This window comes from Mytilus edulis, chromosome 5 (assembly GCF_963676685.1).
Source record: "Mytilus edulis chromosome 5, xbMytEdul2.2, whole genome shotgun sequence".
In the NCBI taxonomy this organism is placed as follows: Eukaryota; Metazoa; Mollusca; class Bivalvia; order Mytilida; family Mytilidae; genus Mytilus; species Mytilus edulis.
This window is the reverse complement of record NC_092348.1, coordinates 60,570,716-60,592,031: the sequence shown is the minus strand read 5'-3', so window position 1 is coordinate 60,592,031 and position 21,316 is coordinate 60,570,716. Positions and strand designations below refer to the sequence as shown.

Genomic DNA, 21,316 nt, shown 5'->3' with positions numbered 1-21,316 from the left:
ATCACAATATCAAGTTGAGTGACACATGACATCAGGCTAAAAACTGGACAGGGTCATATAATTTTAAAACATTCGGATCATAATGAACTGGTTTACTGAGTTTAAAGTGTATGTGACTACAAATTACCGACTATCATGAGCGGGCATTACAATTTGTTTTATTGACCTTTACCTGTAATATCTTCTGTTGCTCTGAAGGTATTAATATCTATATCTTCTATAATATCTTCCAAGCAATCTACTCCTCTGTCAATGTTGACTAAAGCCTGTGCAAGCACTTCGATCGAAGGTTTCAATTTTTTGTCTTCCCTCCATCCCAGTAATACTTTCTTGTTCTGAGCTGCCAAATCACTGCAATGATTATTTTTTATATTTTCTAATTCTGCTACCGATAAACCTAGCTCTGTTCCTAGTTGAAAGAACTTTTGGCCAATTTGTGGTGCTAAGGAATCTATAACTTCATCTGTTGGAATGCAATCTAGGATTTCATCAGGAATATCTTAAAGAAAAAAATTATCAGTACAATTCAATATAAGATCTAACTGCAATTCTAACATGACGTCCTTCAAACGCTATGAGTACACACCCGTGGTAAAATATTAATATATTGTTTGGGCTGTTCCAACGTTCTTCCACGTCATATGCTTTTTTTATGAATGAGCTACCCGACGTCATAGAACGATGACGTCGAAAATCATCACAACAAGGAAACATGAACAAACGTTAATAAAATGTGTTATAAACCATATAAGTAAATTATTACTTAAATTAATCTAAACATATTTAAATACGTTATTGTAAATAATTTAAGCATGTCATTAATTCAGTTTGCTCCGTTCTTAACGCCAATTTGATAGTGTGTTTATTTATGGGAATGGCAAATATTTGTCTCCACCTAGAGCGCTTCGATCGAAATACAATTGCCGTATTTATCCTATTAGAATCGAAATAATTCATCGGGCCTTGTATATATCTTGATTTTATCACGGGTTGTCCCTTTATGCCGATATTTTACCCATCGCTTTCGCTCGGAGTAAAATATTTGTCATAAAGGGCCAACCCGTGGTAAAATCACGATATATTCAAGCCCCCATGAATTATTTCTTAATTAACACATGTTGCACTTTAAGTTTTAGGCTTTATTTCATGTATTTTCGATTTCGATTTGAACTTTGGCTGATATAAAAAAAGATGAAACGTGTCTTATATACTTGATATACTTATATAGTGTAAAGCCTCGCTCACACCTTAACGGATAACTCGATCGGATGCCTAACGAATAACTTTTTTCAATCCGTTCATGTCCGTTAGACGTCCGTTCTTATCCGTTAGACGTCCTTTCATATCCGTTGCATGTCTGTTTAGCGTAATTTTTATCCGTCAACGTCTGTTCTGTCCGGTGGAACATTTGGAGCATGTTCAAAACTTTGAACGGACGTCCAACGAATGAAAGGTCCGTTGAACGTCCGGTAGGCGTTCGTTTTGTATGGTACTCGTCCGTTTCGTTTCCGTTTTGTATCCGTTACGTGTCCATTATAAATCCGTTGAAGGTTGGCAGATAAATTTACCAACGGACTTCTAACGGACGTCTAACGGATAGAATGGATGTTGAATGAACGTGAAACGGACTTCTACCGGACGTATAACAGATAAAACGGATGATGACCGGATCTTAAAGGTATAAATGCCAATTGAAGAGATTTCTAAAGGTTTATGAATTCTTATTAATCATAATCGATCTTAGAGTAAGGGCACGTCTTCACAAAAGCTCTTATTCACTGCCCTTGGTTGGCATTTTGAAGAACAAACCAAAACCAGTTATACAGAAACATTTTGAATATTAATGCAATTTGCATGTATTATAATGGTCGCCTTTAATTTTGCCGTAATCTTGTTCATCCGTTTTATCCGGAACGCTTCCGTTATGTGTCCGTTTATGCGGTACTCGTCCGTTGTATTTACGTTCGACATCCGTTCTGTCCAGTACGTCTCCGTTTCTCGTAAGTTGCATATTCGGTGTGTGTCCGTTATGCATTCGTTACGCGTCTGTTTTATTTGATCAGTACATCAACGGACTCCCAACGGATAACAATTATGTCAACGGACTTTTATTTTCACACGTTAGGCGTCCGTTTCGTGCTATCCGGCAAGGTGTGGCCGAGGCTTTAGGTTTCAAAATTAACATTGTCCTTGTCAAACACTAAATATACTCATTCTGTTTTATTTTATTATTATTATTGTTATGTAAAACGAGTACTTGCTTAAGAAAAAAGCATCTTGTCTCTTTTAAGTTTCAAGGTGGCCTTCCCTTTTATATTAGCAATCATGAAAAAGATTATTTTTCGCGAGAAGGCCATTTGAGATGAACGTAATGGGGCTTCGTGGTATATGGTCAAAAATAACAAATTTGATTGATATGTGATTTAATTTATAGTTAGTGTTTTCATCCGTTTCTGTGTTTTTATTGAAAATTTGTAATGCTAGAGTTGATCTGATTTCATTTAAATTTTATGTCATTGACTAGTTTTTAAAGAAGATTGTTTAAAGCGTAAACACTACAATTGAGTTTTACAATTGTATGCATTGGATACAAAACTTTATTTAACATTTAGGCCGAAAAACAAGTGTTGCACCTAACCTGTTTCTGCTTTTGTGACTCTTCTCACCTGTAAAAATAAATTTTAGACCATAACATAGCGCTCACTGGTAGGTTACCATCGCGTTATTGTTTTTGTTAACACAAGACTGGTGGTTTTCCCTTTTGAAAGTACGTTGTCTCTCTCCTATATCAGCTTGCGGGTTTAACTAATTGGTGAAAGTCGTAGAATGACATGTAAAAGTTCAAAGGTTGCTTTTGATTTGGCTTTTATTGGATAGTTGTCTAATTAGCAATCATACGTGTATCACATCTTAATTGTATATACTGTTTATTTGCAAATACCTTTTGAAAAAAAAATGAAAAACAATCTCTATGTATACATGTAATTCAAGTGTAAAGTCGAAAAATAAGCTTCTGTTTTTTGGTGTTTTCCGCCATGTAATCAATAACTTGTACATAGAAGAATTACATTTATTTTTTGTGTTTATCAATGTGGACTGATTATAACATGTATCTTTGGGATCATAATTGATAGAGTTCTGTGTTAAGGGTCATAAAGGACATATAGGCCTCTTTTTTTTTTAAAGATCTCTTATTTCCTAATAACTTGTATGCAGAATTGTTGAAAGCTATACATCATGTACATAGCAATCTGGAACCACAAATTCCAGATAAATTCATAATACACATTTATAATTGATATTGAATATAATTTCATGTTTGATAACTGTTTACCAGTTAAAATGCCTTAATCCGTTGATTTAAGTAAGAAATATTTATACAGATAAATGCAATGCAAAGCTACCTGGAAGTTAGCAGTTGACCAATCATCCATGAATTATCGAAACATTTTGAATGGTATTTCATTTTGATAGTATACTACCTCCTGACTATTGCAAAGCATTTAGTTTTGTAAATCACACATATTTGAAATGAGTTTCATTATTTTTTAAATTCAATTTAACATCTCGTTGTCCTATTTTATAAATAACTAAATGTGTGGTTATTTTAGATTGTGTACAAAATACACGTTGTTCATAATATCTTGCATTTTGACATTATGTACGAATATTGTCATGCTTTAAATGTATATTTGTACTTACATAACATAGCGTGTGCACTGTTAAATTCATTTTTCCTAGAACGTCAGCCAGCACCTTAAACTTTCCTTTTGCATTTTTCCTTTTCCATTCAATCAAAAATAGAAATGTTGCAATCTCTATATCATGTGGATGATTATACACGATTTTTTCCCATTTAGAATGCATTCGTAGATGTGTTGCCAATTCGTGCATCTTTTCTGGTTCACATTTTGATGAAAATCGCAATAACTCTGTATCACTTGGGATCTGATTCAATGCATCTACACTTAAACCTAAAACATAATCGACAGGAATAGGTCCACAGTAAATAGATCTCAAATCGCACTATCATTTTCTATGTTCAGCTGACCGTGAATTGGGGTCAAACATCTTATTTGGCATTTAAATTATACAGATCATAACATAGGGAAAATACATTTGTATGTACTAAGTTTCATGTTGACTGGTCTTCAACTTCATCAAAAACTACATTGACCAAAAATGTTATCAACAACTTTAACTCGCACTAGTATTTTCTATATATGTTCAGAAGATTCAAAAATCTAATTTGCCATTTAAATTAGAAAAATCATATCACAGAAAAACATGTGTACTACTTAGTTTCAATTCAATTTGATTTGATTGTACTTCAACTTTATCAAAAACTACCTTTACCAAAAACTATAATCTGTAGCGGGACAAACGGACAGACGAACGGGCGAACAGATGGACAAACAGACGGACGGATGAACGGACGCATAGACGCCGCTGTGTTGATAGAGTTTACTGTTATGTGTATTATATAGAGTTTTACAATAAGACATTTGATTACATTATAAAATGATCATTTTCCTACGGATTTGTGTTGCTGTTTATTTTGACGTTTAGACATAAATGTGTTGTTCCTGCATGTATACAGTTTGGTACCAACACTCATGCAATTGTTTGTACTATATGGTTAACAACAAATGTGGCAAATAAAAGTCATTTCGGTATGCTAGTCCAAAAATGGTAAACGTCCTTTAACTTTGTGCTGTAAAATGATCCAATTAATATGAGGGTATAATGTGATCAACGAAATTTTCATTTAAACGAAATTTTCCTACTTATTATTGTACACAAGATGGCCTACGTTCCAAGGCTCCCACAACATTATTATATCAAACTTGCCATATGTACTTTGTAGTATGGTACAGAGATTATGATGAAAAAAATCCAAGAATGCACGTTTTCTATCAAACGGTCTGTGAGAATTGTGATTCGGACAGACATACCTACAGGTACATATGAGCAGATGAATGGAGGGGCGTATTACAGCATACCATAAAACGTTCTGTCTAAGATGAGTGTATACAGATGTACATGTCCATATACCGCGTTTCGTTAGATATTCTTTAAAATTTCCGACAAATACATACCTTGACAATTATCTTCACATTCTTCTTTTGTCTAAACAAAGATAAAATTGGCAATTGACTATTGTCTTATGTCTATGTAGGATATAAAAAGATTGCAAAGAAACTGAAATAATTACGTTATATCAACACATTTACAAAATTGTTTGCATCGCTCATCTGCCAAAAATATGCATTCTAGTTAGAGAATAAACATGACAAAATCCGTATCATATGCTGTATCATCCCGAGATACCAATATCAGCCCAAGGGCTTGTGTTACGGATTCTGCCATGTTTTATAGGCTTTATCATCAATTTAAACAGAAAAGTAAATATGAACTTCTTTCTGATCCCTCCCCCTGGTTACCCTCAGATTTACTTTTTTCCTGTTTTAAAAGCATTAAAAGAACAATTGATTATTTATCCGAAGCACCTATGTTACCTTACAATTTGCGTCCTGTTGTTCATAGAAATGTTTTGTTTATTGTTTTTTTTTGTGTGTTTTGTAAAAATCTATGGTATTTCATTGAGTTCTTTTTAATAATTGCAACATGCCAAACACTGGTGTCATTCAATAAAACATTTTTTAAGAAGCTTGCATAAATTAAACATAGATTTCATATAATTTAGTCAGAATCACTACTGTTATACATGAATAATTTAAGTAAAGATGTGATAAAGGGGTGTGGTAAAGGTATGTGATAAAGAGTGCATCAAAGTTGAGCGATACGGATTAAACAGTAGGCTATTAATCAAATATTCGAAATTACTGTATGTATTACTAAATACATGATATAAGTTGATAATAGTTTTTGCAGTTTGAAGGATTTTTGTTTTTATAGCTTTCTAGTTAATATCACAAACATCAAAAATTATTCTAAAAAATCGTTTATAATAAATAGTTGAAAAGACAATTACTCATGAAAGTATTCAGTGGTTTCGATGACTCTTGTCATGTTATTTAAGGGTTACAAATCTCAAGAGGTTACTCCAATTGCTTCAGTTTTTGTTAAAGCATATTCTTGCGGTGTACTTTTTTTACCAATCTATTTAAACTTTCAAGATAATATTTTGAATGCTGTAATAACGTGAGATTAATCATTGCATCAGATGCATATATTATATATCAGAATGCGATTTTAATTAATACGGTACTAACCCAGTCATACTATTCGTATAAATAAAAACATCGCTATAATTTCTGAATTGTCAATACCTGTATCGACATAAAAAGTATCCAGTCTGTACAACCGACCTATCGGATCTCCTGGGTGTGATTGACATGATAAGAATCCGTTGTGTGGTAAAGGGTTCAGAATGTATGTGTGTGTAGATTATGTTGTGAAGGTTTGCATAGTCTGCGTAATAATTTGAGAAGCATTATAGCCAGTAGCGATATATGGTTATAGGTACGTCATGAGATATCTCACATACTTTTGTCAGATTATGTGTACAACTGATGCTTAAAGAGCTTCACAGGAATAAGGAAAACAAACATATGTAATTCGTAACTCTACAAAATCCATGCAGCAAATTAAATATACAAAAATTAATTAAACACTGTTATATGAGCTATATGTAAAAGTGAGATATTGGAGCCACTGGATTTCGTTATTTTAACGATACACAATTTCTAGGAGGTCGACCAAATTTACTTGTTGGAAATCAATCTTCTTAAAAGCGTGAATATATTTAAAAAAAACCAAAATAATAATGGTGTGACTACATTTTGTGTTATGCATCAACCTCTATCTTTTCTATGTTTTGAGATAAAACACAAACACAAGCATATTTTATATTGTTTAAATCCTATAAATTCTAATGATGTTGTATGATTTACTCTACGAAATTATCCTGATTATCTTATACGAAATGTAGGTATGATTTGATATCCTAAAAAATGCAATAATAAGAAAATACATTTATAACGATGCTGTATGGCAACGTTTATTCTTGCATGGTGCTTAGCATTTATTTTCTTTAACACGTTTAAAGAGTTCTGTCAATAATTAATTGTTGGCTACTCCAACTAAATATCAACAACGTTATTGGCTTAAACTGGATTGCTCAAGTGCACTTATATTTAATGGAATACAATTATTTGAATTTAAGAAGGGTATGTAACCTTTATATTTATTATTGTGATAATGTGTCTTAGAATGATGAATGATGAATTAGTTAGAGACTAAAATCATTTGTTTCTACTTTAAAAAAAAAAGACACCAACAAAAAATGATATTTTTTTTCAAAGAAAAAATCGCCAAAAAAAACCCCCATGTAATACTGGAATTGAAAGACTCTTAATTTATTGCCAATCACGTCATTTTATCGTCAACCTTCCTAAGCTACGCTTTTATTAAAATATTCCTCCAACAATATACATGCAGGATTGATTTTGTGTTTGGTGGGTTCACGCCACGTTTAAGCACAACTTTAAGGTAATTTCGGGCGGCCAGTTTTTATTCGTGGAAGAAGCCGGTATACCCAGACAAAAACAACGACCTTCGATAGGAAAACTGACAAGCCTAGTCAATTAAGATTGTAGTCGAGTGCACCCACATGAGTGGGGTTAAAACTCACAACCTCAGTGTGCAAACTCAAAAACACAAACATAAATTAACAACATGATGCCTATACCTTTTATATGATTAGTTGTATTTATTTCAAACATACTGTGGATGTATTTATTCATGGATACCAATTTTTCCTGGATTTCGGAAAAATTGCACGTTCGTAGCTATTCTATTTCGTTGTTTTACAAACGTCTAAACATAAACCTATATTAATTGTTTACTTTGTTAAACATTTAAGTTTATGGTTCACCTGTTTCCATGAAGAAAAAATGGCGTAGTTCAACACTTTTCCGATATTGAGCTGATTCCCCTTACTATAAATTGAAAGGTATTTCTATATAATCGAATGACGTATATTGCCTAGCATGATGTAATGGGAGAATGCATGATATCACAGATATTCTTAAATACGTAACGTGGTATCCAGTTTTTGTACCTCACATTTCGATATGCAGAGTATGTTTTACACTTTGGTTCATCATACAGATTCGGTTGATATTTTCTAAATCAAGTGCATAGAAGATAGAAATATCAATGGCTATTTTATTATGAAAGCCTAGGCAATATTCAGTGAAAGAAGAATGCGGCAATCCTATGTCATAACTGGATACACTAAACGTTCTGAATAGCAAGATTATGTTCATGCTGTTCTACTCTTAAAGCAAAGGCTTTCTGTAAAGAATATTTTTAAATACCGTACATGTACATGTTAAAACGAGCAAAAATAACGTTGAGGCAGATGTAGAATACCGAGCAAGGGTATTAGGCAAAGACCGTGTTAATTGGTGTTAGTAACCTATCAATAACAGCGTAAATTTGTTTGTGAAACAGATACCTCATATTTGAAAATTACGAGCATTGTTGTTACTATAACACTATCATTAAAATATACCTGATCTTGATTCCAAACGTTCCAATGGTGTCTTTTATGCACCAACTTATGTTTTTCACACACCCATTCGTCTCTTTGCAAGGCTTCCTCCTCAGTGATAAAGCATTCTAACTTGGAGCAAGAATATTCAATCTGGAAAGGTTTGTTTAAACTACTAGCTCTGGCATGGACTGTGGACTGATAGAATTCTATAATTCTCTCCAATGTAATATAGAAGCTTTCCTTAATACTTGTGGCGATATCGGATACTATTAGGTCATTTGAGGTCTTGTGGACTATGTAAAGGTGAATTCTGTTGGCTTGAACACATACAACAACATCATGTACCTTGTCATACGATAGGCCAAGAAATCCAGAAAACAGGAGTTTGATCTCTTTCTTTTCTCCAGTTGTACCTTTTCCTTTTTGTTCTTTATAGGTTTTCACATTCCACATATTAAGGCATGCGCTGAATAGTCGGTTTGGCAAAGCAGGAGGAATTATAGCTCCTTTAAAAGTGAATGCCAAACCTATAGATCTTTTTGGTGTGCATTCCTCGGTCATGAACTTGGTAGTATTTCTCGCTGTAACCATACAAGGAACAAAGAAGTTAATCCCTGATTGGCGACGTCCAGTTTTTGTGTTATATCGTCGCTGCTCTGACACAATATCAAGGTGAATAAGCATATCAAATATATACTTTTTATAAGGTAATACTTTACTGAAGGCTTCTTGTTCCCAGATCTGATACAGTTCCCCTCTTTGTATTGATCCACTTTCTGACATCTTTTTGAAAATGGCTTGTACTGTACCCTTGCTTGGCCAGAATTGCTTGTCTAGAAAAAGGACATAAAGACTTGTGCTTGCAATTAATAAATTAACATCTTAACATGATAAGAATTTTAGCAAATATTAAAACACTGAAGACGGTAAACAAAAAGTAATATCGATACAGCTTTATTGTGTCGGTCAACCGTTTTGTAATTTCACCATCAAAGTTTCTAGTGAAAACTCAGTGGAACTTCCTCCTAACACTCTTTAACCAGTTTGTTTGTAAAAAGCATCAACTATACTTTTTTGTATACACATTTCCTTTTTTCTGTTTATTTGTAATTTATATCAAGCTTCTTCCCTTATAAAGTTTTGTGTTGCATTTAAAAAAAACCACTCGCAATAATTGCTGAACTTCTACGACGAGTATTGAACTGATGACAAGCTCTCATTTGATAATTATCGAAATTTAAAAAGCATTAAGGCAGTTAGCTACTCAGTTTCAAAATAACAAGCTTTTCATAACACTAGTATATATTAATAGAGGATTAATAAAGGAACAAAAAAGCAAAAAAATATATAGGTCAATGTGCTTGTTTTCGAGATAATAGCCATTGAAATTTTGGCGAGAAATGGTTCTCTCTTGATTTTCCGTAGCTTTAACATTGATAAGTTTAAGTTCTCATAAACTATTAAAAAATAACAAGGAGTTTATAGGACTTTTACAGATGGCTTATAATTATACCTGTTAAAGATTAATAAAATAAATAGTGGGGGTCAATTGGCATTCTTTTTAAGGTATCCTAATGGATAAAACCAGAGGATTCCGAAAATCGGAAAAAAATCCCAAAACATGACAAGCAAACATCTTTATTGCATACAAACAATCTCAGGTGATGAGTATTTAAAGTAGACATAATATACAAATATTGTTACGCATCAATAGAATAGTTAACAAAGGTACCAGGTATATAATTTAATACGCCAGATGCGCGTTTCGTCTACACAAGACTCATCAGTGACGCTCGTATCGAAATAGCTATGTAGCCAAACAAGTACAAAGTTAAAAAGCATTGAGGACCCAAAATTCAAAAAAAAAAATGCCGAATACGGTCAAGGTAATCTATGCCTGGGGATAATAAAATCCATAGTATTTCGAAAAAGTCATGCTTTTGTAAACAGGAAATTTATAAAAATGACCATATAATAGATATGCATGCCAACATCGAAGTGCTGACTACTCGGCTGGGATACCCTCGGGACGAAACGTCCCCCAACAGTGTCAATGACCGAGTGGTAGAAGTACTAATCTGATATTAGCATGACATCTCAATTGTGGAGCATCAAAGAAGACAAAGTATAAATACCTGTTACAAAAGACCTCATGACTTCTACCAATAGTAGTGGGCTGATAATCACAAAATCTTTCAGCTGTGGTGTATTAAAGTAGATGAATTTCCCGAGCGAATGTTGGAAAATTAAAAAATCGGTTAGCTGCTCAGAAGACAAGACAGACAACTGACTGATGACATTCAATTCTACTACTTCCTTCAACGACAAAATTTGCTGTCCTTCGGCAACCAATTCCGCGATCTCGAGCTCAAGGGGAACACATGCATTGGGCATTTTTTCTCCCCAACATGGATGTTCGAAAGTGAGATCTGTAATGACATTCTTGAGAGTTTGAATATCTGGGTCAGCTTTGTCTTTGGCATTGACAAATATCATAGGGCTGAGGACAAGATGTTGTTTTCCCTCGTGATCTTTGAACAACTCTTCTACTTCATGGTACAACTCTTTTCGTCGTGTTTCAACATTCTCCTATGAAAAAAAAACAGGAATTATAATTATATCAAAAGAAAAAATGTGTTATGAATCCCAATTAGACAATTATCGAAATTAAATGGATTTAAAAAATGATAGACAAACGCCAGTTTTAACAACTGTATATGTATAAACGAAAATAGATATTTGACAAAACTTCTTGTACATCACTTAATCAGTTTATGATAAAAAAAAATAATGAACTAAATGCAAAATTAATTTACTTATAGGGTTCACGGTTTTTGTTCTATGTAAAGGCCCAAGTATGTTGTCGTTTTTTTAAATTTCAAAATTTGTTTATTTATTATCAATTACTTCTGATTTAAGTCAATCTAGAAGACTTTAAGGTGTAATACCACCAAATCATGAAAAGTCACACCCGGTTGTATACGAAAATAGGTCAAAAAAATATTCCCTTGAATTTGACAGTAGTAGGTAATTAATCCTACATTTTATTGCAGTAAAAAATTTCTGTGTCATAAAACATATGTCTTGGGTATTTAATAGCACCATTATTTTTTTATTTGGGGTTTCTATAGAATATTTTGTAAACTTGAGGTTACATGGTTACTAAATTTTGTACACAGGTTAAATAAGGGGAGAAATTTGATTGGTTAACTTCCAGTGATAGTTATTTTCGTATATGCAATGACATATTATGTGAAATTTTTTCTATAGTACTGGACAGGATAAAACTTCACTCATGCCAAGTATTTCTTTATTTGAAACAAAGATAAAATCTGCACAATTTTTGGAAAAGTGCAAATTTAACAAAGACTAATAGGGGAAAATCAATGGTGGTATTACACCTAATTAAGGGCACCAAAAAGTAATTGTAGTTTATTCAAATGATACTTTATAAACATGTATTCAGAAGGCTCATTTAAGCTTTTGTAAATTTATACTTGGAGTAAGTAAAAAAGCAACAAATATTGCAGTTATGGGTGAACTGGGCAGATATCCTCTATTTTTGGAGGTTTTGTTAAATATGTTTAAATATTATATACGTTTAAAAAAATCTGATGACTTATTATTAAAAGAGGCTTTCAACCTCTCAAAATCTCTACATGATGAGCAGAAAAAGAGCTGGTATACCAGTATTCAAACTTTATTTAAATACTTTAGCATCAATGAAAATTATGCACTTAATTTAAAGACGAAGTTAAAAAACTATTTATGCAAAAAGATGCAATCAAAATATGATTTAATATGGCAAACTGAGCTTAATAATGATTTCAGAGGCAATAAACTATATGGTAACAAGCTCAGAACTTATAGACTTTTTAAAAGCAGATTTTGCTTAGAAAATTACCTTTTGCAGGAAAATTTTAGATATAGACATTATTTAACAAAATTCCGTATCAGTGCTCACGATTTAGAGATTGAGAGGGGAAGGTACAAAAATCTGACAGTGTCAGAACGTATCTGTAAATTGTGCGGTACTGAGGTTGAGGATGAAATTCATTTTCTTCTTCAGTGCCACAAACTTTCCAATATTCGTTTCAACTTTTTAAATGAAATAAAACAACGGTTTAAAAATTTTAGTGGTTTAGATATTAAATCACAATTTATTTGGCTAATGTCCTCTGAAGATACTTTCATACTCCAGAAACTCGGAGAATTATTGGAAAATTTATCCTCATATAGGAAAGTTTCCTTAAATGATATATAGATATAAAAATGCCCAGTCACCCCCTTATGTTATTAAACACTGTGCTTGTTGTATTCTTGTACTTGTCTTAATAAATATTTTTTGGTTTGATTATTGTTTTTTTTTTTATATAACATTGTGTGTTAATCATATTGAATCACTTGTAATCATTTGTATGTAATTAATGTTGATTGTTCTGCTCCTTGTGGGCGCTTTGATTAGCAATAAAATATATTTGAATTTGAATTTGAATTTGAATTTGTATTCAGCAGAATTAGGAGTAAGAACATTTGCTGTCAATCACATAAACTGTCGTATATAAATAAAGAGCTGGGTGTAATACGAAAATGTTCTCCATGCAATTTAATCATGGTTATGATTGTGTCACTGTTTCGTTGCTTGATCTAATTTAGGCTAATGTAAATCATACTTAGACCATGGTTATATTTACTAAGACCATGTCAACAATGAGTCCACACGGAGTGTAATATATATGCTTATACAATGACTTCAATTGTTTAACAATGAAAATAATGTTAAGATCACGTCAACGATAACTAAGACCATAACTGCACTTACTTAAAGTAAGATACACTTACTTATATAATACAGTAGTGTCAATGGTAAAAATTATTAGCCCATGGCTGCAAGATTTATATCACGTTGTTATCCGTCAATCGATGTGTTTGAGCTGTTTCGATTTGATTCAGGGCTTTCCGTTTTGAACTTTTCTCTGAGTTTCTCTGAGTTCGGTATTAGCTATTTTCTTTTCCGATACTTAAACCATAGTTTCCTATACTAAGACGAAATTTACAATACTTCGTCATTGGGGTACACACTCTGTATATGGTTACAGTACTAAGGTCATGGTTACAATATTGAGTCCAGGAAATCAGTACTAAGGTCATTAAAACACTTTCTTTTACCATGCTTTTACTCACTTAGACCATGATTTCACTTATTCAGACTATGGTGGTCGTTTAAGACTACATAACAACTACCCAGAAAATGTCCACGCTAATTTACACCGTGTTTACGGTACTTTTACCATGCATATATGTCACATGGTTCTATACAAAACAATGCCTGTACCAAATAAGATATATGACAGTTGTTATCCATCGTTTGATGTGTTTGTGATTTTGATTTTGCCATTTGACTTTCCGTTTTGAATTTGTCATCGGAGATCGGCATTTTTATGATTTTACTTTTTATAAACACTCATAATATACCAGTTACTCGCAGTACAGTCATCGAATGTAATATGCCACTTACTATGTCATTAACCCATGATACTGTTTGTTCATGGTTTTTTTTATACCAGTTACAAATGTAACAATGGGTAACTCACTAATTGAACATTATGTGACTTACAGGAGTTTAAATTACTTCAGTTATTACCTGGGTAATTTGGTCCTTATGTGTTGCAACTAACAAGATCTTCGGAATGTTTTTATATACTGGCTTACAATACGTCAGAATGGAATTGACCCAATGTTGAAGAAATACTGAAAATATATTAAGTTACAGTAAAACCAATAACAGAGGCTGTGTTGATAAATTCAAGCTGATTTTGTATATCTTCCATTACATGCATTAATCGAGGTAAAGTAACCATCTGCCAATAACAGACACGTAGCATGCAAACATTGATTTGTCCAATATACACTTGAGAATTCGACTAACTTTATGTTTCAGAATGGGACACTGTAAAAGTAGTTCACTTTTAACTTATGATAATTCATATCAATTAATGAACAATGACAATTTAGTCATAGTAAACATCCTGTCAGACAAGCAATAATCACAGCTAACAAAGTCCCAGAACCACACATGTATAAATGTTTCACAATCGTGTAGCTGTTTATACTTTTAACCACTTGTACATGTTTTGGGAGAATATATAAGTATTAAGTCAAAATGCTTATTGATATGTGATGGATGTTTAAAAGCATCACACTGCCAAATACCAAATATCGAGAAAATGTGGTTGTAAATTCCTGTAGAAAAAACACATAGTATGACTAAAAAAGACTGACAGAAACACAAACAATTTATAAGATTGCTGAATAGAATATGAAATATTGTAAAATATAGAGCATATAATTGATTTGTAATTCATATCTATCTGATGTTCAAACACATGCAATACAGTCTGTAACACATTTAATGAACAATACCTGCAGGAGTTGGTATCATGTGTTGTCCTGGAAAGCATAACACATCCAGGACCTGATCATGCAATCCTTTGCTTCCATCAAACACCAGCAGAAACAAAGCTCTGAATGTCATAAAGGTCTGATGTGTTGTGTAGTAGACGTACTGTCCACCAAAGTCCCAGAAGATAAGTCTTCCAACTTTTATCTTATAATTTCCACTCCTGAGGATTTCCTCCATTTTCTTTCTTATTTCATCCTTGGTCATTTTGGTTTTCATTTTCTTTTTTGACTGCTCTTTTGTAGGATGCACACTGGAAGAGGAATGAGGTAACAAATATTGAGACTGTTGAGAAAGATTCCCTGTGATATGTCCTGGCGAGGTCTTTGACTTGCTTGCTTCTGACTGCTGTGATACATCACCGGCATGTTTACCACTTGTGCGGCCAGCTTCTTGTATTTCATCTTGTTTACTTTCATCTTCTGCTACGGAGGTCATCAACACCTTATTGTACACAACATCTAGGGCATTGTAAGTCTCTGTGATAAAATAAAACAGAGTAATGTACATAACCACAGAAAAAAGTTATAAGTCAGCTAAAATAACTGAGGAAATAAGTAAGATACAAAAGCCAGACCATACAGGCGATGGAGATTCCCCAAATGATGAGGCATATAACACAACCAACCAAAAAAGTAGAAAGAAGACAGTAACAAATGTTCTAGAAGAAATCAACGATAGAAAATCACGAGAAAACAATTTGATTGTCTTTGGGATTCCTGAAAAGGATGAAGAGAGCAAGGAAGAAAGAGATATAGCTGCCAACGAAAACTAAACGAGTTGTTTAAAGACTACAGGATCCAACTAGATAAGGAAAATCTGAAAACTGTCAAAAGACTAGGAAGATTTAACAAAGAAAAACTAAATAGACCAATTTTAGTTAAATTACCAAGTACGGAACCAAAGATTATCCTATTTACAAACATACAATATATAAAAGCTTATCAGAAGTATGCAAAAGTTGGAGTGAGTAACGACCTAATTCAGGCAGAAAGAGAACAGGAGAAAAAGTTGTGAGATCAAGCGAGAAGACAAACCGAACAAGAGGTCTCGGGGGACTATCACTACATGGTAAGGGCCCTCCCTGGGCACAGACGGTTGTCAAACTAAGGAAGCTAGACTCCTTAAACAGAGAAGAGGAAATGAGAATGTAAATAATCTTAATAGTAAAAAGGTTTTTAAAAGTTAAAATGTAGATAATTTTACAGTTTTACCCAAATTAACATGATTTAAGCTGTATATAAACGAACGCAGATCAGTTATTTAACAAGCTGTCTGAGTTAAAAGTAAGAACAAGAGATGACAAACCAAAAATAATTGGTATTACAGAGGTTAAACCTACAAATAATAGGTACCAACCAGGAATTTCAGAATATTCTTAAGCCGATGTATCCGATTACAATATGTTTGGTAAAAATCTAGACAATAACACAAGCAGAGGTCTTTTATTGTATATGGACAAACAATTGGACGTATCACAGGTCCAAATGAATTCAGGATTTCAAGAAAACTTATTTATGAAGATTAAATTAAATCAGTCAGACCAGCTATTATTGGGCTTAATATATAGATCACCAGCAAACAGAACACATGATTACATTAAACAACTAAATACGCTTACTACTGAAGCTTGTAGAAAAGGCTACGCACATATCCTAATAATGGGAGACATCAATTTTCCAGATATAAATTGGGACAGTTGGAATTACCCAGGTGATAGTACGAAAAGTAACTAATACAATTTTTTGGAGAATCTACAAGAAATTTTCTTATTTCAACATGTTACAAGACCAACTAGATGGAGAGGTATCAACACACCCCATACCCTCGACCTGATTTTGACAAATGAAGAACAAATGATCTCAAGTTTAGAATACAAAAGTCCATTAGGAAAAAGCGACCAATGTATCATGAAATTTGACTTTAACTGCTATACAAATATCAAAAGTAAGCCAAAATTAATTAAATATATCAGTAGAGTTAACTACATAAAAATAAAAGAAGAATTAGACAAAATAAACTGGATAGAACTACTACAAAAAGAAAACGATATAGACAAAAAATGGAGGTCACATTTAAGTACAATTCAAGATATGGACAAAAAATGTATACCAACGAAAGAAAGGAATCAAATCGGTAGAGGGAAAAATAACTTCCAAATGGACAAAAACACCATAGATAAAGTTAAAAGGAAACATATCCTCTCAAAATGATAACGCATAATAACGACCCAGAGGTGAGGAAAGAATTCAACAAGATACGGATTTGAGTGAAAAGCAGAGTAAACAAATTGAAGAGGGAATATGAAAAAAATCTGTCTGAAAAAGCTAAAGAAAACCCTAAATCTATCTGAAGCTATATAAAGTCAAAACTAAAAAAAAAAACAAAGAAGGAATTGGGGATTTACACATAGATCCAGAAGATACAAAATCAGATAAAACTGAGGACAACAGCACGAAGGCAAAGATACTAGTAGACTACTTTACCAGCGTATTCACCAAAGAACCAGATGGAGAAGTGCCATCACCAAACCAGGTACCAGTAATAAATGAAATGTCAAAACAGAAAATAAAGGAGGAAGTAGTGCTGAAACACTTATCTGCATTAAAAATAGATAAATCACCAGGTATGGACAAACGACACCCTAAATTACTAAAAGAGATTGCTGAGTCAATAGCAAAACCTTTTTGAATTATCTTAAATCAGTCACTTCAGAGTAAGTCAGTCCCTAATGACTGAAGAATGCAATGATAAGTGCAATATTTAAAAGGGGAAATAAATCACTAGCCAAAAATTATAGGCCCGTAAGTTTGACATCGGTAGTATGTAAAATAATGGAGAAATTATTGCGGGAATTTATAATAGAGCACAATGAAAACAAACAACCTTTTCTCTAAAAAAACAATACGGCTTTATTGCAGGAAGGTCGACTGGTCTTCAATTATTAGAAGTTATTGATTAGTGGACAGCGGCACTAGATCAAGGTTTATACATAGACTGCATATATACTGACTTTATGAAAGCCTTTAATAAGGTACCTCATAAAAAAATAATAGCCAAAATAAAAAAATCTAGGTATTGATGAAGATATATAAGGCTGGGTCACAAACCTTTGAGAAAACAGGCAACAAAAAGTCATAGTGAATGGTGAAGAATCAGATTGGGCGGATGTTACATCGAGTATACCCCAAGGATCAGTATTAGGACCACTTCTATTTGTACCGTACTTAAACGATCTTCCATACCAAGTGGATTCTGATGCCTACCTATTTGCAGATGACACCGAGATCTTCAGAATAATAAAAACCCAGAATGACAGAGAAATTCTTCAAGATGATCTACACAAGATGGAAGCATGGAGTGACACATAGCTACTTAAAATTCACCCTGAAAATGTAAATACATAAAAATATGATAGAAATCAAACAGCACTGAACTCTCACCAAATTATAGTCTACTAAATCATCCAATAGAAAAGGTTAAAGAAGAAAAAGAAATAGGAGTCCTTATCGATTCAGAACTCACTTTTGAAAATCACATAAGCGAAAAAGTGAATAAGGCCAACTCCATATTTGCAGTTCTCAGAAGAACATGTAAATACTTGGGTACTGAGACATTCATACCATTGTGTAAAACCATGATTATAACTCATTTGGACTATACTAGTTCAGTTTGGTCTCAATACAAGAAAACAATATTGATAAAATAGAAGGAGTTCAAAGAAGGATAACAAAACAACTACCAGGTCTCACATTTTTGTCAAATAATCACCGTGGGATCTAAACTGTAATTTACACCTATAAGAATATCTATCAATTTTTAATCCTCATGTTTAACATGCTTAGACTGGTGTTAAACATGCTTAGACTGGTGTTAAACATGCTTAGACTGGTGTTAAACATGCTTAGACTGGTGTTAAACAAGCTTAGACTGGTGTTAAACATGCTTAGACTGGTGTTAAACAAGCTTAGACTGGTGTTAAACATGCTTAGACTGGTGTTAAACATGCTTAGACTAGTATTGAACAATCTAAGATTCAATTTGCAATAATGCCAGAAAAGGATTGGTAATTGCCTATTTAGTCATTAAAGTTAACCAAAAGCGAAACATTCATGTGGGTGCTGACATTAATTATAATTGATATGGTCATATTTGTAAATTAACTGTTTACAAAACTTTGAATTTTTGAAATACTAAAGCTTTTCTACCTCAAAAATAGATTACCTTAGATGTATTTGGCAAAACTTTTAGGAATTTTGGTCCTCAATGCTCTACAACTTCGTAATTTATTTGGCCTTTATTACTTTTTTGATTCGAGCGTCACTTTTGTAGACGGTACGCGCGTCGGCGTAAATACAAAATTTAAATCCTGGTGTCTATGGTGAGTTTATTTAGGTGAAATTGAAAAAGAAAACAAAAAGTTTAAAATTGAATTATTGTCTATATAGTTGAGAATCTAGTATCCTAATATTTTTCAAATCGTTTTTTCTAAACTATAAGTTTCCAAAGATAACTGACGTTTTTCCCCCAGCCCACTTCCAAATATAAGTTCTGAACTGACGAAATCTAACATTTAATTGAGTTTAGATTTGTAAAATGCTATTAAATTTATTCTTAAATGTATCGATATGAATTCAATCCATGGTGTCTATGTCATTTACATCGCGACCTTCAGTAAGGAAAATATCAACCGTGTAATGAAGACATAGAAAAAATATTTGTTGATTTTATACTGTTATATTGCTTTAGAATGCATTCTTACCGGGATCAATAAGAATCCACTCTCTGGTGTCTATATCAAGGCCACATCGACCTTCTAATAGGGAAATCCCATCTGTAGCAAGTCTTTCATCCGGGATAGCATCACCAATTAGGAGCTTGACAAGCGTAGATTTTCCGACTCCAAACTGACCTGTTACCATACAGCGCATGTCAAACGAATCATACGTCCCCTGGCCTAGCAATCGGTTTAACATGACAGATTGTTCTTTTTTCTTGATGAAATCTTTATAAAAAAATGCATATTCTTAATTTTCGTTTTTTTCACATCTTACTAGATTAAAAAAAACATCTTCATTATAGTATTTCTTTTTCATATTGTATATAAAATTTCGCTGATTTGACTTACTCTTTGAGTAAAAAGTGTTTAAATATCAACTAACAATATTTTCTCTAAAATAAGTGTCTTTTTGTGAAAATGTAAATATACTTGTATAATTTTTGAGACCATAACACAGATCAATCTTTTTTCTAATGGCTTCCATATAGAGCTGTTAGAGTCAATATGTCAAAAAATGAACATATTTTTCCATCGATACAATTCTTGAAAGAGAAAATTGACGAAAATAATTGGAGCTTTCCGCCTGCTTATCCATTGTATAGTCTCAAATCAATGACCGAATTTCCATAGCAAAATTCTGTTAACAATTAATTTCAGAGTATATTAACATGATTAAGTTACATATTATGTCTATTTTCTGACCAGATGTACTTATTTAGAGGCTACACATAATTTTACACCAGTCTTATATACATATAACATCTTCAAGCACAGATATGTGTCATAGCAGTAGTGGATTGCTTTAGTTTTAATACCTCTACTTTACGAGATTATAAACCATTGAGGAATGTTCATTCCCCTACTCTTTTATATTACCGAATGAAAACTTTTCTCCAGACAAAGAATAGATGTAAATGAAAGAATTGTTGAAATTTAAATGTTTTTATCATCGAGGAATATTTCGTTAATAGAAAATACTTTAAGTCTGCTAAAGCCATTTCCATCTTTTACAACGAGCATAACAAACTTTAAAGGCAAGGTTATATGCTGAACTAAAATGCTATGGTTTGCTGGGAGTTTGTTGCTAAATTGAAAAACTTCCAAAACCTTATTTATCTATATAAAAAATACAACCTTCAACTACTGGTGTTGTCCCTTTCTCTTTCAAGACTCCTGTGGTCACTTCTTGGTCTTCCTTTGACATGAAAGTCTACAACACAAATAAGAGACTCTAAAGCGTGTATTTAATTTACCATGATACTACACAAATGAATAGTATGATGTGTCAAAATATTGCAATGTATTAGAGTCAAATGTAATACAGTAGATAGTAATGTTGAAATCACAGATACTACATCATGCAGCAACTGTATGATCATGATGATGTTTCTTAAGCATTGATAATGATGATTTTACATGTGTGCCATAGTTCAAATGCGATGTATATGTATGAACTGTGATGTTTTCTCTTCAATATTGTTTGGTGCAATTTAATACAACGTAAAATACATGACAACAGTGTAATGCAATGATAACTGAAGAATCAGACCGT

General features: G+C 32.8%; 1 protein-coding gene across 1 annotated transcript in view; it reads right to left on the bottom strand.

The window, feature by feature from the left end:
• Window positions 1-20,974, bottom strand: part of LOC139524112 (uncharacterized) — a 28,698-nt gene extending 7,724 nt beyond the window's left edge. The window contains exons 1-10 of the mRNA XM_071318685.1: window positions 20,899-20,974; window positions 19,747-19,989; window positions 14,948-15,463; window positions 14,169-14,275; window positions 10,660-11,113; window positions 8,543-9,357; window positions 5,100-5,130; window positions 3,703-3,974; window positions 2,639-2,666; window positions 173-499 (exon numbers count right to left, since the gene is read on the bottom strand). Coding sequence (XP_071174786.1) covers window positions 173-499; window positions 2,639-2,666; window positions 3,703-3,974; window positions 5,100-5,130; window positions 8,543-9,357; window positions 10,660-11,113; window positions 14,169-14,275; window positions 14,948-15,463; window positions 19,747-19,989; window positions 20,899-20,968 — 2,863 coding nt within the window. The 5' untranslated portion in view covers window positions 20,969-20,974. The remainder of the gene's footprint in view (window positions 1-172; window positions 500-2,638; window positions 2,667-3,702; window positions 3,975-5,099; window positions 5,131-8,542; window positions 9,358-10,659; window positions 11,114-14,168; window positions 14,276-14,947; window positions 15,464-19,746; window positions 19,990-20,898) is intronic.
• Window positions 20,975-21,316: the final 342 nt, after the last annotated feature.